Source organism: Dreissena polymorpha, chromosome 2, assembly GCF_020536995.1.
Source record: "Dreissena polymorpha isolate Duluth1 chromosome 2, UMN_Dpol_1.0, whole genome shotgun sequence".
In the NCBI taxonomy this organism is placed as follows: Eukaryota; Metazoa; Mollusca; class Bivalvia; order Myida; family Dreissenidae; genus Dreissena; species Dreissena polymorpha.
Window position 1 is genome coordinate 105,449,970 of NC_068356.1, and position 16,216 is coordinate 105,466,185.

At 33.5% G+C, this 16,216-nt stretch overlaps 1 protein-coding gene across 2 annotated transcripts in view; it reads right to left on the reverse strand.

Moving 5' to 3' along the window:
* Positions 1 to 1,320: 1,320 nt before the first annotated feature.
* The window catches only part of LOC127868371 (uncharacterized), a 39,525-nt gene continuing 24,629 nt past the window's right edge, over positions 1,321 to 16,216 (reverse strand). Inside the window, exons 34-64 of one of the 2 annotated variants that reach the window (XM_052410087.1) lie at positions 15,861 to 16,042; positions 15,582 to 15,732; positions 15,256 to 15,428; positions 15,016 to 15,172; positions 14,752 to 14,921; positions 14,056 to 14,266; positions 13,703 to 13,866; positions 13,355 to 13,564; positions 12,803 to 12,958; positions 12,013 to 12,027; positions 10,815 to 11,059; positions 10,431 to 10,665; positions 9,932 to 10,128; positions 9,649 to 9,737; positions 8,943 to 9,012; positions 8,379 to 8,564; positions 7,746 to 8,225; positions 7,474 to 7,617; positions 7,090 to 7,339; positions 6,566 to 6,750; positions 6,102 to 6,371; positions 5,807 to 5,927; positions 4,768 to 4,884; positions 4,397 to 4,426; positions 3,900 to 4,012; positions 3,648 to 3,712; positions 3,256 to 3,413; positions 3,053 to 3,158; positions 2,800 to 2,819; positions 2,365 to 2,596; positions 1,321 to 2,011 (exon numbers count right to left, since the gene is read on the reverse strand). In XM_052410087.1, coding sequence (XP_052266047.1) covers positions 1,918 to 2,011; positions 2,365 to 2,596; positions 2,800 to 2,819; positions 3,053 to 3,158; positions 3,256 to 3,413; positions 3,648 to 3,712; positions 3,900 to 4,012; positions 4,397 to 4,426; positions 4,768 to 4,884; positions 5,807 to 5,927; positions 6,102 to 6,371; positions 6,566 to 6,750; positions 7,090 to 7,339; positions 7,474 to 7,617; positions 7,746 to 8,225; positions 8,379 to 8,564; positions 8,943 to 9,012; positions 9,649 to 9,737; positions 9,932 to 10,128; positions 10,431 to 10,665; positions 10,815 to 11,059; positions 12,013 to 12,027; positions 12,803 to 12,958; positions 13,355 to 13,564; positions 13,703 to 13,866; positions 14,056 to 14,266; positions 14,752 to 14,921; positions 15,016 to 15,172; positions 15,256 to 15,428; positions 15,582 to 15,732; positions 15,861 to 16,042 — 4,996 coding nt within the window. In that variant the 3' untranslated portion in view covers positions 1,321 to 1,917. Of the gene's footprint in view, positions 2,012 to 2,364; positions 2,597 to 2,799; positions 2,820 to 3,052; positions 3,159 to 3,255; positions 3,414 to 3,647; positions 3,713 to 3,899; positions 4,019 to 4,396; positions 4,427 to 4,767; positions 4,885 to 5,806; positions 5,928 to 6,101; positions 6,372 to 6,565; positions 6,751 to 7,089; positions 7,340 to 7,473; positions 7,618 to 7,745; positions 8,226 to 8,378; positions 8,565 to 8,942; positions 9,013 to 9,648; positions 9,738 to 9,931; positions 10,129 to 10,430; positions 10,666 to 10,814; positions 11,060 to 12,012; positions 12,028 to 12,802; positions 12,959 to 13,354; positions 13,565 to 13,702; positions 13,867 to 14,055; positions 14,267 to 14,751; positions 14,922 to 15,015; positions 15,173 to 15,255; positions 15,429 to 15,581; positions 15,733 to 15,860; positions 16,043 to 16,216 lie in introns of both variants that reach the window. The other variant, XM_052410086.1, reaches the window with a different exon arrangement.

The following is a 16,216-nucleotide window of genomic DNA, read 5'->3' on the forward strand; positions in this document are numbered from 1 at the left end:
TAAAATATGGTATGAAATGACAACGAGTGTCAGATCTTTTTTATCACATGCTTTTAAATGAGCAAATTAAATAAATATTTACGCAAACATAATGATAAATCCCGAATGTTGTTTGCATTTCGTGACGTCATTTGACGTTGCAACGTCATTTCAGCAAAATAACAAAATGCGATTGGTCAATCGAACAAAAATAAGCCAATGAAAACGCTTTCAAAGTATATCACACATGTTTAAGATAAAAAATATTCGTAATGGTTATATGACATGGGAAACAGGGTATGGCATGTCATAAAGTACAATATTCTTATTCCAATTTCTAAAAAGTATCGTTTTACGTTCATCTTCGAGTAATAATTTGTCCAAGACGATAAAAACAATAACATAGTGAACTTAAATCAAACAATACATTCGTTGACTATAGCGGATTTGGGATTAATTATCACTTGGTATAAACCATCAACACGCTGGAACACAAATTGTATTGTATCAGTAATACGTTTGACGTGCACCCCAGCATATTAACTCACCAATCGTGGGAAAGCAACTTAATAAAACAGTCAAAGTATGTGCACTCACGCGAACTCACACAATACAATACTTGACAAACTATCATTATCTTCCATTCATTTCGTCATGCAGGTATTGTTTTGTTTCTATTCCTAAGTTTTTGTATTTATATGTGGTATTAAATATGGTAGTTTTTTGCACGATTGTTGCTGACGAGGATTGAACAATTATTTTTACCAACAGGTACATGCTTATTTAAGTGTATATGAACGATTTTAATGTGAACAATTACTTTAATGGTTTTTCTTCAACCAACACATCAATATGATCGAAAAAAAATTAATTTACTAGTTATCTGTTAATATTATCACATATCAATTGTTGTTAACTTTAATTAAATTCATAACAACCGAGGTTTTCCAAGACCTATGCCGATACCAACCCGTTTACTTGTATGCAGAACCAAAATATGCTGTTATGGTAAGGATTTTCCTAAAAGTCTTTTTCACATGAATAAGTTCACGGCTGTTGAATCGAACTTAAGTTGCAATTGTATCAAATTATAACTGCCTTTAGGTTGTTGTACCAACTTCGTACTAAATAGTTACTGTGCGTTAAGTTACTGATAGAAAAGAAAATGGAGGTAACCTATCACTTAAATATTAGGGTAATATAGGGGGGCTCGTGTTACTTAAAATGATCGGTTCTCGTATAGGGCTTAGAAGTTTAATACGGAACGATAATTTACTATGAAATAATTAATTACAAAGTCTGTTCTAGATTATTTGAAAATACTTTTAATAACAAATCACTTGAAACATGTGCATAATAAAACAAAAAAACGGAAAATGAACATTAAAGCCAAAAATATGATAAAATATATATTTGTACACAATATTAAAATAAAAAATAGATGTATATTACTGGGATATTCCGTTAGTAAGTAAGGTTTCCAATATTTAAAAAGTTCTGCTCTTCCAAAGGACTTGCTGCGAATGGTTACATTAATTGTTTACATAATTTATTAAGAAAAAATTCAAGTGAAATAAAAAATCTTATTTCAACATCATGATTCAATACTATGTAATAACCACAGCGATCATAGGTGAAAAGTATGAGACAAAATACTGATTAAATATAGATAAAATTAAGTTTAAAAAATCCTGATTAAATATAGATAGAAAGTAAGTTAAGTCAAACATTTGTATTCAATTAATTATTCCATATAATTATGTAATATTGTCTGTATCATGTCCTTCATTGTATAAATCAATGATACACCTCGCATTTAACCAAAAGGTTTCGAAGTTAATGTTTATCAATGTAAAATATATAAAGCTTCCGAATATATAAATCTAGGATACGGTAGGCGGAAGGTTTGTTGCATAGTTGGTTTAAGGTCTACTGCTGCTACATGTCTGTGATTGAAAGTCTGTCATTTGAAACACTGCCGCTGAAGCCAGGAAAGCTGCCATACGTGTTTTCATTTTGAACATACCTCCTCCTGAAAAAGCAATTTCAAAGTTAAAATTTGGTGTTTATAATGTTAATTTTATTTTATACACTCATCATTTGTCTCTACAATCATATAAAATTCCATCATAACTTCGTCTAGTTTATTGCAGTTAATGATTTAAAAAAAAAGAGAATATGTACATATATATGCAATTTAAAAGCGTAGAATCAAGTGCTCAGTGTATTTACGATGTTTTTGGATGTGTAATTAATATATAATTGAGTCGATTGGTTTATAAACTGAAAGGCATTTTATTTTCTAAAATGAAAACAGAGCTTTGAGGGCATACATACAATAACTAAATCTTATTAATTCGACAGTGAACACTAAAGCTGTAACACCTGTTCTTTGGAGCGTCCGGCTTTACAATATTGTACTCAGATCCTAGCTCGCTGCCAGTTATTTTGGGCCTGGGTATTTTGCAAAGATCAACGCCTTGCAGGTTTGCTGTGCCAATTTTTGCCTTTGAAGACCGCGAATAGTTCTTGCAAATTACGCCAACAAGAATCACAATAACCAGGAATAGAAGTGACCCAACAACAGAAGCGACTATTACAGACAATTTAATTCCCTCTGAAAACAGTGTAAAATTTGTGTAAGAATAGTTTGAGTATAATTAAAGGAGCATGTATAGTTTAGCATGGTATTTATAATTTATCTAACGGTATGGTAATACACATTTGATAGTATCAGTCCATTACTTTAATGAACAATTAACCAGCATTAGAACGATAGCAAAAACACACAAAAATGAACAATAAAAACTATTTACTCACCAGAATCAGTCGTCTTTTTTCTGCAACAAAAATCGTGCGATATAGTGGTATGACACATATTGGTACCGTAGTGAATAATGGCAAGTTAGTTGAATAGAAGTATTATGGTAAACTATATAACAATTTTTAGTCATGATACTTTTTGGTATGTTAATACACATGGCATTTGTAAACTTTGGTGTAAACAACATATGTCACTATATATACACATTACACGGAAACGAATAGAACAGCATTATTATTTTGAACTTACAAGCAACGAAGGACACCTTCAACAATAATACATTCTTCGTCGTGTCGACAGGGGTAAGCACTTGTGAACGCGCGACATTTGGCGTCATTGCCCTGGTCAAGTGGAACTAGGTAAAATAATAAACAATAAGACAATGTTGTAACATGTATACATATTTGAAGGTTACGAAAGTAATGCATGAGCATGTGTATGATAAAATATACCTTTATCTTCCCCAAGCGAAACACCAATGATTCGGGCATTCTGACCCATTATGGTGATGTTGGATTGGAATAGTTTAACAACTGCTAGGGTTACATCGCTTAGAATATGTTCGCGTTGAACAAATATCACACGGTGATCAACAATGAGACTGCCAATCCTGCAGGTATAAACACGTTTATTTTCTTACATTGTGTATGCTTTAACCCAATTGTTATATATATATATATATATATATATATATATATATATATATATATATATATATATATATATATATATATATATATATATATATATATATATATATACTGCAACCTCAATGTATTTTTCAGAACTTTAATTGTAACAATACACCACTCATGCACACGTGGTTTTTTAATTTCATACGTACTTGATGTCTCTAATTTGCACTTTGTCATGTCGATTCCCCAGTTCATGTTTGTAGAAGCTTGAAAGCTGTTAGTCAAAAACATAAGGTATGCAACTTGTAAAAACAAGTGATGCACAGATGTTTGTGATCTCTGAATTTTTAAGTAATTGACTAAACACCTTTTGAATGAATAATGTATCTCTTTATATATTATAAATATGCAAATCTTATACAGGTGATATTATAACAATTACTAGAAAAAGATGCAATTACCTCTTCGACCAATTGCGTTTTATACCGCTCGAATGTTAATGCAGAGTTGATATTTATATTTGCCGGGAATTTGTAGTCTAGAGTTATCTCTACAGCCAAGCTTCCATGGCCGTCTGAGACTCAACAAATCACAGCAAATAATATTGTGCCAAAGTAAAACTAATGACATTTCAGAGGCAACAGCAGGATAAATATCTTATTTTATCACTATGTCCATTATTTAAGATAAGACATTTGCCCAACATCTGACAGATAAACTGTATCCTACCAAACACCATAGATATTATTTAAATTACCTTCCCTACGAGATATATTGCTTCACATTATTGTGTTGCAATTATTCTTGAACTACATTGTCTCACACAATTTAATAAAGTACAGAATAACATATGGCCATTGACATATTGATATTTTCCAAGAACAGTTATATTTGTTCTCGAGACGAAATGACATCAAACAAAATTCGTTATAAAAAGTATCCTGAAGAATTTCCTTACCCGGAATTTCATCGATAATACTGTCGATTTCTGAAATAAAATGGTCGATGGATTGATTTTTTTAAACATATTTTTTTAATTGTTTTAATACCCAGCCCTTGAAAATTTTCGTTTCGTCTGACCATATTACCAACCTTAATACGCCTACGATATTTAAACAGTTAAAAAACGTTTTTTTGATCATTTGGTTTTATTTCGATTTCTTAAGTGCAAACAGCTTTCGACTATAACCTATACTTACAAATAAATTGCACATGTAATTCTGAATGAAATAATGCGATTTACCTTTTCTTGTATTTATGTTCTGATGATTTTCATTGTTCTTTTTTTAATACAATATTATCATTTTAAGTTGAATAAGCCAATCTTACTTTTGCAGACAACTCCCTCTAGTTTGTAGCCTCTTTTGCAATTGCAATTCGCAACATCGGAAATTACTTCGCATACGGAGTTGGAAATTGTCTTACACGCTTCTGGGTTATTACAATCTGTTAACATGATAAATACTTTTTTGTACATTGTGATACTGTAGTAAAATTGATTTATGTAATAAAAAATGAGTGCGTCAACAAACGCAAAATAAAAAAGTTTAATTGCAACGAACTCATATTGTAGACAAGACCATATGTCAAGGTTAATGGAATAAAATCATGTTTGTTTAATCCCGAATTTAAGGAAAAAAATTAAAACAAAACATCTATGGGTAACTACAGCAATCATGATTCAAATATCCTACATTTGGGTGTTTTCATAGGATAAAAGCGAAAGTTGAACTACTTTTAATAACAGTTTATCCATGTATGAAGTTTAAACTCAATCCATCTACACGTTTATCAGAATATTGGTGAACAACGAGTCCTGAAATTCCGTATTGATTACAGAGTTATTTATCTTAGCCACTCCCGAAAACTATCCATCATATTATAATGTTTCGGTTTATATTCAAGGTGCCACGAACGTGTCTTTAAAAATAACACATTGGCGATAAAGAAACAAATGCAGATAGGGAATTGCACATTACAATATAAAAGGATTAAACTTGAGCAGTTAACTCCACCCGGAAACCATACTGGCTTGTATGAAGTATGTCCTAGACAAATGAAAAGAGCAATATCGGGAAGATGACTTAGAGGAAGATCAGTATATTCATTAAATGATAATGCAGCTTCATTGTTTTAAATGTAAAGCACTGCACTCAGTCATCTAACCATGTGTATTGCTTGAAGTAAATCATTTAATAAGTATTTATAGAATTTTAAAATTACTACGTGAAAAGGTTTGCAATGTAGGAAAAGCGATCAATATACTAACATGGACAACACACTGAGGGACAAGCTAATTAATAAAACACGTAAGTATCATAATTATTACAGCCTATTAATATAAAAGAAAATAAAAACGATCACCGACCCAACGGAAGTACGTATCTAGTCCACGACGTCTTTTCAGTTGCGGGGTTACATATAAACTCTTTCGATACATCTAGGGTACCGTTTATGTAACATTTGTCTTCAATAAAACAGTATTCATCCTGGAAAACAAAACAGTCTTAAATAAAGCTTGCAGAATAATGTTAGTGAGTGAAATTAAGTATTCCTACCACAATAAAAGTTTAAACGACATGCCTTTTAGAACGCAATACAAACACAGTTTCAAATGTATGCATCGACTTGAATTACAATCAAAATAAATTTTCCATTATTACTTTAAGCGCAAATGTAAACTTTGATTCTGTCTCAGAATAAGTATAGTACAACTGGCACTCAGAATTGTAAATGTAGACAGATTCATGTTGATCTTCGTTGAAATGGTATCCATCATTGCTGATGGAAACACGGAGTCCTCGGACGAACGTATTTGCACTCGATCTACGTTGTCGTAATCTGTTAGCAGGACAAATTGCCGTCCCTAGTGTTTCGGCCTCTCCCGGTACATATGCTGTTTGATCATCGCTGACAGTTCCATTAATGTAAACCTACGTAAATGTAAACTTAATGAAAACAAGCGTAAAAATATGTAATAATACAATATCAATAGATACTCCAACGCCCTGCATTTTACCGAATATGTCATGTGTTTACAAAGACAACACGATAGCAATCACAAAAATTGAAAAGTTAATAAATAGTTCTATTTAAATAACACTCATGAAACAATTTACAAACTCACAGTGAACCATTTCAATCTGCATGTCAAGTTCGAAGATAAAAATTCACCGCCAATAACAACAATATCAGAGCAGTCTGTTTTATTCGTATCACACAGACCGTCATTCATTAACGCAATCTTCGGTGGCTTGGTCAAATCCATTGAACAATCTATGGCGCCAACGTTCAGTTCACACGTACACGCACCTACCAACAATGAGCTAGTTAAAATTCTTGTCACAATAGTGATTTAAGTGTGCCTTGGTATAAACATATTTATATAAAAAAGAATAATTATACGAACAAAATTCACACACACATATATTTTAGTGTTGGAACGATAACTGTTATAGAAGCTCGTTCATTTCATCTGTAATTTCTTTTCAGAACACATGTCTAATTTGTTCTATGTTACACATTATTTTAATGTTGACATGGTTTAACAGTTATAAAGTAGTTCATATTATTTACTGACATGATTTAACTATAAGGGACATAATTTTGTGAAAAGTAGTTACACAAATAACTCAAAGCTAAAATATTTACCGTTAGTGCATTGTCCTCGACCATTACAGTTATTGATGCAAAACTTTGTCTCAATTTCCTGACCAATATGTAGTAAGTACTGGAGTTTTTCGAGTTCTTCTTTCGTAGTACCGTTATTGTCGGCTGTGTGATTTCCCTCCGCTTTATCAATTAAATTCTGAAGTACAGTACTGTTACGATGAATTTCATTTTGGCATGTTTCGAGCATAGACTGCCTTGACATGGACAACCATTCAGTGGAGTTCGCAAGCTGTAAAAGAAAAGGAGTTTACTTCAGCAGGAAATATGCTTCTAAAAAAAAATTGTATTATTTACCTTTCTATGATAATATACTGTATGTAAATTAAGTGAAACCAGAAAATACATAGAGTAGTTCTGCATTACCATTATATCCAATGCACAGTTATCTACGGATACGTCTGTGTGAGTGTTTGGAATATTTTTGCAAAGGGTTTGTATCGTAGCCAATTGGGTTTCACAATGACGCCTCGCATTTTCAACAGTCCAAGTGCTGGTGCTCCTCTTAGTCTGTAAAGTGTTTAAATATTCAAGTATGCAAAAGTACATTACTTTTTTTTATTTTAAGACGGCTAAGCACTAGACGAGTTCAACGATCTATACATTAATTCTCAGTATTTATTAAATGGATTACTTACTATAGATTTGTTGCTGCTGCGCTGGTGTGTCACTGGTATTCGCATACGTCTTTGTTTAACATGTCCACTTACTGAACGAACGGGTCGACTATTTGTTACTTCATCACAACTGCGATAACCTGTTGAAGTACCTCGTGTACATCCAGTTAAACTCCTGTCACATGTATAATCATTGTTTCCAATATTGTTCTTCTTGCACGTGCAAGTTGGAAACACCCAAGGATCAAGATCCTTATGGTACATATCTTTAGAGAACAGAGATGCGTTTGGCTGTACTTTCCACATATTAATAAAAGCGTCTTGATTCTCAAAATCATCTGATTGATCATTGTTCAGACTTCCACATAACCCTGTACTGTTACCGTTTGTATCTTTGTTTGAAGGGTTCACAGAAATGTCCAATACCCTTCCACCGGCTTCGCCCATAAACGGAGCGCTATCTATGCGGGTCCGGACCGCAGTTCCATATGGTAGATAGATCTTCAATAAATATAAATATCGTTGAACATTTGCCTAAAACAAATCGCGGATATTGTGCAATACCGAAAAGCATTTATTTTAAAAGCGATAACACCATTGCTTCAGTTAAAAGATATTTAATTTAATTAAATGATCCCTGTAAAACTTGTATACCGTGTATGTGTAGTCGTTTTCTTTTTTCACCGTCAATGCTTTATCCCAGCACTGCCTATAGCCAATGTCGATGTATCCGTTACAAACGTTTATGACGTATACGTCACGTCCGGCCCTTACGGCAACGCCACAGTTACATTTAGCTAGACTTTTACCATCTGTGCAGTTGGCTATTCTATGCTGGACCTGTTTGATTGGTTTTATGTGTAGCATGTTTTAAAACGTAATGTATACAAATATTAAAAACTCATTATACGCAATTAGCTTTTAAGTTTATATTAAAAATAATGTACAGACTTTTAGGTATTTGAAAAAATAAAACAATAAGTGACAAAGATGCACTCAATTGCTCGAATAAGAATCAGGTAATGCGGATTGAGATCCTTGTTAAAATACAAAAAGGGCTATGCGGCTTGAGAGCACAGTCAGCAGCCAGAGTACAAAAAAGGACGTTTAGGGTTGATAACTTGGTCTATGTAATTATATAAACATTCAAACACATGTTTAAACATTTGTTTGTTTTTATCTTAAAGTAAAAAATATGTTAAAGCTAAAAGTGTATACCTCGATATTTTCATATTTTGTATGTTTATACAAAATGTAATCGCCCTCTTCAGCGTGATGCTCATACGATCTACAAAATGTTTGCAATGTTAAAGATATATGTGTATTTTTCAATTTAAATCAAAACTACTTTCTAATAACAGTCAATACCGTAAAACAATTTTCAACAAGCTTGTATTAAATTTCATTGGGATTACCCAGAGTGTCAAATAAGACTTTCGTTTATAAACAAACAATCTGGTACCATGAAAGGCTCGTGTTATATTGCTTGATTATTTTGATCTGAAACGAACTTTCATTTAACGGCATTAACTTGTATGATGCAATCCAACACAATCATTTAATATTCCTTATGTATAACATGCACATATAGATGGTTTGTGGTTTAATGAAATTATTATTAATGGTACATATAAACGCGTGTAATATAACACTTAGAACTTGGTGTTGTATTAGTCCTCTAAAAAACGATTGTTGTGATTGTTCAACACGTGTTTGTTAAAGTTCGCAACTGAAGTATAATGATCTAAAAAGAAATGTCATGCCGTCCTTAATTTATTATATTCGTCCATGAATTCGCTACCGAGCTCGACACGTATTACAAACTTTTAGAATAAATGCAGTATTGCAAACAAAAGTATTATTCTTAGGCACGTAAATAGATAAAACCAATCCTTCCTTAACGGTTCCTTTATTTCGTAATTACCTGCCATCAAAAGTGTACATGTGCGGGTCATTTCGTGCACCGCACAATTTTCCTTGCCACTGTCTGTCGGCTTCAGGTAAAATTTCAACCTAAATATACAACAGTATTGCATTCAACACGGACGCGTAGTCATCGGTATGAATTAAACACGCGCAAACACAGATATATAATGTGGTTACCTGTATTTACTTATACTGTACAAGCATTTTTTAATTATTGAATGTATTTCGTCTCATGCATTTACATATATTTATAATTGGTGTCCCTTAATATATGTATTCACCTCAATTGCTGGCAGTTTATATGGCACATCCAAAAATGCAACGTTTTCATTTTTGTGCATTTGTAAGAAAAGTGTGAACTTTCCGGCAACTCCGTATTGGCCAGTTTCGGCTGCACCAACATCAACGTTTAATATTTTCCCTAGCGGTTGCGCCTCGACTGTTTGAGAACATCCGGATGGAAAGTCTCCTTCTACATCTAAATTAAACATATTCGGAATAATGCATTCAAATACATCGTTGAATCAGTATTTATCCAGCTGTATTAAAGTTAAAAGGAAAACAGTAAATATTATCAGAATATGTATAGGCGAAATCCATACATCGTTAACTGACCGATTCACAATTGTTGCCTTATGTCGTGCGTGAGGTTTGTTCTGTCGTATGTGTGTTTTGATGCTAATCTCAAACAAAGAATAAATGGCATTAACGTTATTGTTTTGTAAGTATCAGTTATCCGAATAACGAGGCATTTATATCTTGCATAAAATACACTTTTACCTGGACAGTTCGTGCCGTAATCTGGAGTAAAGTAATCAAGCGTGGCTTTGCATCCAAGTTCGTTCCTACAGAAAATCGGAACGGTGAACTGTAATTCAATCGACTTTATTTCACCTCTTCGAACGGAGACGTACGGTGTTAGGAGCTTGATACCCACAAAATATGTTTCCGAGAACACCGATAACTGCCCTGGTTGCCCACCCTCTTCATTAAACGCACGAACAGCGCATGAAACCTTCAAATAGTTTATGCAAATGTCAAAATAATAAAATGAAGACAACTTATAATGTCAATAACTAAAGTTTAAAAAATAAGCAAGGTATAAAAGGGATGTGCTATCTGAGCGTTAATATGAAAGTTATTTAAACGTTTCAAATAACGTACGTTCGTTCCCATGCCAACATGCATATCAGCAAAGTCTTTCTCAGGAAGAAAGCAAGGCTGCATGTTTGTGTTTTGACAGTACTGCTTTGTTAAAATATGCTCTGAATTTCCGGAAACATGCCATTGAACTTGATAAGTTAGATTGTGTTCTGCATCTGGGTCGAATTTGCATCTGAACCAAACCGAGTTACTATTATTCTCAAGAACCGTGATAACGCTCCTGGCAACAAACGCTGGTGGGGGTACTGAAGTAAATTAATATATAAGCAGATGAACAATTGAACATACTTAAATGCCTATGAAATAATTTGAGTTGTTAACATAATTATATTAAAACTTACAGATTGTCTTCCATGAAGTAAATGATATTAGTGTATATTCAAAGTATTAAAACATTAAAATATTACCAACAAGGAGATAACAAGGATCATAAAAACGAACTGAGAAGCTGAAGCTCATGTGTATACTTTCGAGATGCTATACACAAGCTTAGCAGAAGCATACTATACCTCTCAATAGCTACATCTCTGGGCCTTGTTATTCTAAACTTATATATTTTCTAAGATGTTGTTGTAAATTAGTCTACAAATCATGGTCTTGGCAAGTTGTAATGCCAGTGCCATGATTAAGACACTATGTCTTGTTTTATAGAATATGTAACAATGTTCAGGGCCTGTTTTTACTCTTTAAACTTAGAAGAGGATTTCTTGAACGGACTGTTATATATTCACAATATAAGTCTATATAAAACTGGAAACCCCCGGTGCAGGGTGAGGTTTATGCACAGGGACTAATCTAAACCTTTTTTTTTATAGAATACCATAATAGGATGTTTCATACCAAGTTTTAAATCTCTTCCCCATATGGAAAGGAGAATAGATATTTTTATAACTGTTTTCTGGCGCCTCGACCAAATTATTCGAATAATTATTAACGAGGATCACCAAAGAAACATTCCTGTTAGGTATCGTCACATTCAGGAAAGGTGCCCTTTTTTTACGAACACAGACACGTACGTACCCACGTACAGACGAAGAAAATTAAATTTTTCCAAACTCTCAATTATAGATCGTTGTGCTCAAGTGACATAAAAGGAGAATTAAATATTTACGTTATGTTCTCGCGTGTTTAACTACAATTATACCAATAACCCACTAAATACATCGTATCAGGTATTAACCATAAAAAAGCGACTTACTTTCTGAGCCTATACCTGAAATATGTAAATGAAAAGCGTCAATTAAAACATAGTAAACAATAAATTAGCATCAATCACAAAGTCAACGCAATTGTTAATAACAATTGTTGCTCAAAAAGCAGTGAAATTCCGCAAAGCCCAGTCCTATTATTACGGTATGTTTTAACAATCTGTGTTAAGGTTATATTATACGCATTTTTACTGTTGAATTGAGCTAAAAAGAATTAACAGGTAAAAATAGTTAGCTAAAATGTGGTAACTGCCCAATTATCTGCAACTCATTTTGCCACCAGTTGTTTATAAAATATATATATATATTATATTCGCTATTTTACATGACTTTACAGTCCTCTAAGCCGAGCGGAACTGTCTTTTTATTAGGATCGGAGTTAGTGTTCGTGTGTCGTATAAACGAAACTGCACTAAAACTAAGTTTAGATTCACATCGTACATCGAATCATTTCTGTCGTCAGTTGTCAAAACGAAAGTACGGTTGATATTCAACTACATTCTTTTCTCTTTCCGGGATTTTGTTTTAGTATGTTGATGCTGCATTAACAAATATAAGTGTATACGAAGTGGAACACCAAAAATAAACAACGGTTGCGATAGACACCAATAAACACAGCATATACTGTTAAATGCGCATAATATCACTTTAAGTGTAAGGTCAAATCAAGAACATTTTAATTCAATATTTTGGTTAGTTGACTGATAATAATTAAATTAATCGTTCACCTATCATTTTGATGGAAACGCAACAATATAAATGTACATTCATGTTGATTACCAAAGCAATAACCGCTGTCCTTCGTTTTTGTTGGCCCTAATCTGTACACAAAGTAACTCCCGCAATTTTTGGCTTGGATATCGTAAGTAATATTTGAATTGCCGGATTGTTCAGCTTTCAGTGATTTAACCCCAGCACCAAGCACAGGAATCGGATCTGATGGATGAAATCACGGATGAATATAAAACAAATCATAGAACACATATATATGTATATGCTTTAATTCAGAAGGTTCGGCATGTCTTTTAGTCGTTTTGAAATTCCCCACTCATTTTTTGGATTGCACTATTTCCAGGCGGAGACCGTAGATAAAGTAATTATTTTACGTGTAATGTCGTTCTGTTTGTTTTGGTTCTTAATTATTTGCTTTATATACTTGCGATTAAAAATGCAACTCCAAATATTTCCAGAATTTCTTTATGCAACCAATAATGATGTCCCAACAAAAGGTAACATTCAGTAGAAGTTCGTGGATACACGATAACAAAGTTATGATATGGCCCAGAACGTTAACCGCATTTACCGAACTGTTAAAAAGGATTCATATTTTACCCGTGCTGAACACCGGAAACACAGTAGCACATCGGTTAAAAGGCGGTTCTTTGTCAGGCAACGTCTTGTTTCCAACAAAGTACCAGTTAAACGACAATTTGTTATCGTTTATTGGTTTGGAAGTTGTTTTGTAATTTACTAATCGCAGTTCTAAATTTGGAAGCCTCTTGTAGTTTTCTTTGTCACACGGATCAATGTTTTCCTGGTAGTCTAAAATCATTATAACAAATCTTATGTTCGGTCCTTTTTAAATTTGGATAGACCTTCAATAATAGTTATATATGATTGTAATTTTATGAAAGCAAAAAGCAGTTTTCTAAATAAAAATATTATGCAATAAATGCTCACTGCAGTAAATTGCGACGTTTTCGTCATGTACGCAGTCATGGGTACTCCACTCTCGTGCTTTGCACTCGGACACATCTTCTTCAACTCCGAGACATTGCAAGTCGTCCAAGATTATTGTTTCATTTCCAAACAAAGCGTAAGCTTCGTGTGGTCGATATACCTTCCTGTTTCATATAAAATAAATATTTAATACAAATAGTAAATAACTTTTTACAACCATAATTTTGGGTTTCAAATTTTGATAATACTGTAGAATAAAAAGCAACTTGTAATCACTTGTTATCTGTTGTGTAATTTATCCGATAGTAATTTAGAAATTAGATACATTGAAACAGTACTAGAGAGAAACTGACCCAACAGAGTATCCCATCATAGAACAAAGTACCAATGCATCGTCATCGCCAAACTCATCATCACATATTGTCCCCCAGTGGTCATCGCGATACTTTTGCAGCTCTTGATCGTATCGTCTGTACTGCACTTCAACTCTTCCTTTAATCGGTTTTTGCTCAATGTCTGCTGCTTCTTGTAGCCCTTCCATCAATCGAACCGGTGTTTGAGCACCTGCAAACCAAAACATATTCCAATAAATTCCAAACAGCGCCATTATGAATAATATAGATCACGAACAACAATCATCGTAGTAAAATTATATTTAACATACCGACTAGTGTATCTAGATTTTGATCTTCTCAATCTCGCACATAACTTTTTGTTAATATCAATGCAACCTTTCAAAAGAAACTATTAGTTGCTGATTTTATTTGACTGATATGGACGACAAAGTACATAGTATTACATATATTTGATTTAGAGTTGATTCCTATGGGAAAGCCTGTTTTAACAGTTTAAAGTCATTGGATGCCATTGTGGTATATATCACACCTATCGTGATAACATGACCAACGACACTAGGATTTTAACAAAGCGCAATAAAAATAACAACAACAATGACATCAGTGGCGATACTTAGTGATAATGATAAATTCTTCAAGCACAGACGTAATTAACTACATAGTTTCTCAGCATATAACTTTCATGAAACTTACGACAATTGAGAGCAACGTTTTCTCCGCTAGGACACGCCGTTGGTGACTTCACCCACTGACCCGAACCGCATTCATACAGATCATCTTCATTGCCATCGCAACCAAAATCTCCAATAGGTGTATATTCAAACGGCATATTGACGAAATCCTGGTCATGAATCGTCACGTTCCTACAGTATTTATTGCGGCTATATCAAACAATATCAGTTGTGGTATTCAGTTTTAATAAAAACATATAGAATGAGATGAAACATTTATACTTACCCATTATAATTATCTCTTTTCCCGGCCAGAGTACACAGTGTAAGTGCATCTTGTATGGTAAAATTGTCTTTGCATATTCGTCGCCATCCACCATGGATATAAACTTCGGCGATTCCGGAATAAAATGTTAGACCATCTCGTACTCGTACGGGTGTGTCTGTGAGACAAAACGCGAATGAATCATTATTATAATAATTATCTCCTTATAGTAAAAGAAATATACATTTACGTTATACATACTGCATTGGACGGCTACGTCGTTGATGTTAGTGCAAAGGGTATTTGTATTGTTCCATCGACGACCCACGCTACATTCGGAAATGTCTGGTTCATCGCCAGTACATAGGAGATCCGAAATAAATATCCTGCCATTCCCGTTTCCGTAAAATCCGTTTAAACGTATTTCAATACTCCTGAAAATGACAAATTAACCATGTAGTTTCTGACACTATTTTTAGAAAACTTCATATTGCAAATTTGAAAAAAAAAGCTCTTTATTAAAAACGGACATTTTAATTAAAGCAACGACGACGTTTTAAAGATAATATAAATAGAACAATATTTACTCTGTATTGAATCCTTTCATTCTGCAAATGACTTTCGCATCATTTATATCGAAACCTCTGTCACAGATCGTGCCCCAGGCGCCTTCATACTCGATTTCAACTCTTCCAGAATAGTTTGTTCCACCTACTAGACGCATAGGAGTAATAGGTCCTAAAAGAATACAACGGCTACAAATAGACGTCCTGTCGCGCAATAGGATGTAGTGTGTAATAATTATAGTGCAAGGAAGCTCATCATAACGAAGCGAATGTCACAAACCCAAACAACTAAGTTCTTACTACAGTTAACTCCGACATCTAAGGAATGCGAATTGCAAGGGGGCTGTGCAGAATTTTCCTTCCACGGATACGAGGCACATTCGTCGATATCTGCCTCAGTTCCGTTGCAGTGAAGGTCTTCTACAATCAGGTTACCTGACCCTTGTCCAAACTTGTAAACATGTGTGTGAATCGTGAAGTTTCTGTAATAAATATGTGTTACGCAAAGAACCTACACAGAACATTTATTTTAAACTTACCAAACAGACATAAATAATCAAACTAAATTTGTATGTTGAGAAGTTGATCATCCACATGTCAGTTGTTGATTAAACACATGTTTTCAATAGAATTTGATGGTTTTCGTGTACGGAATG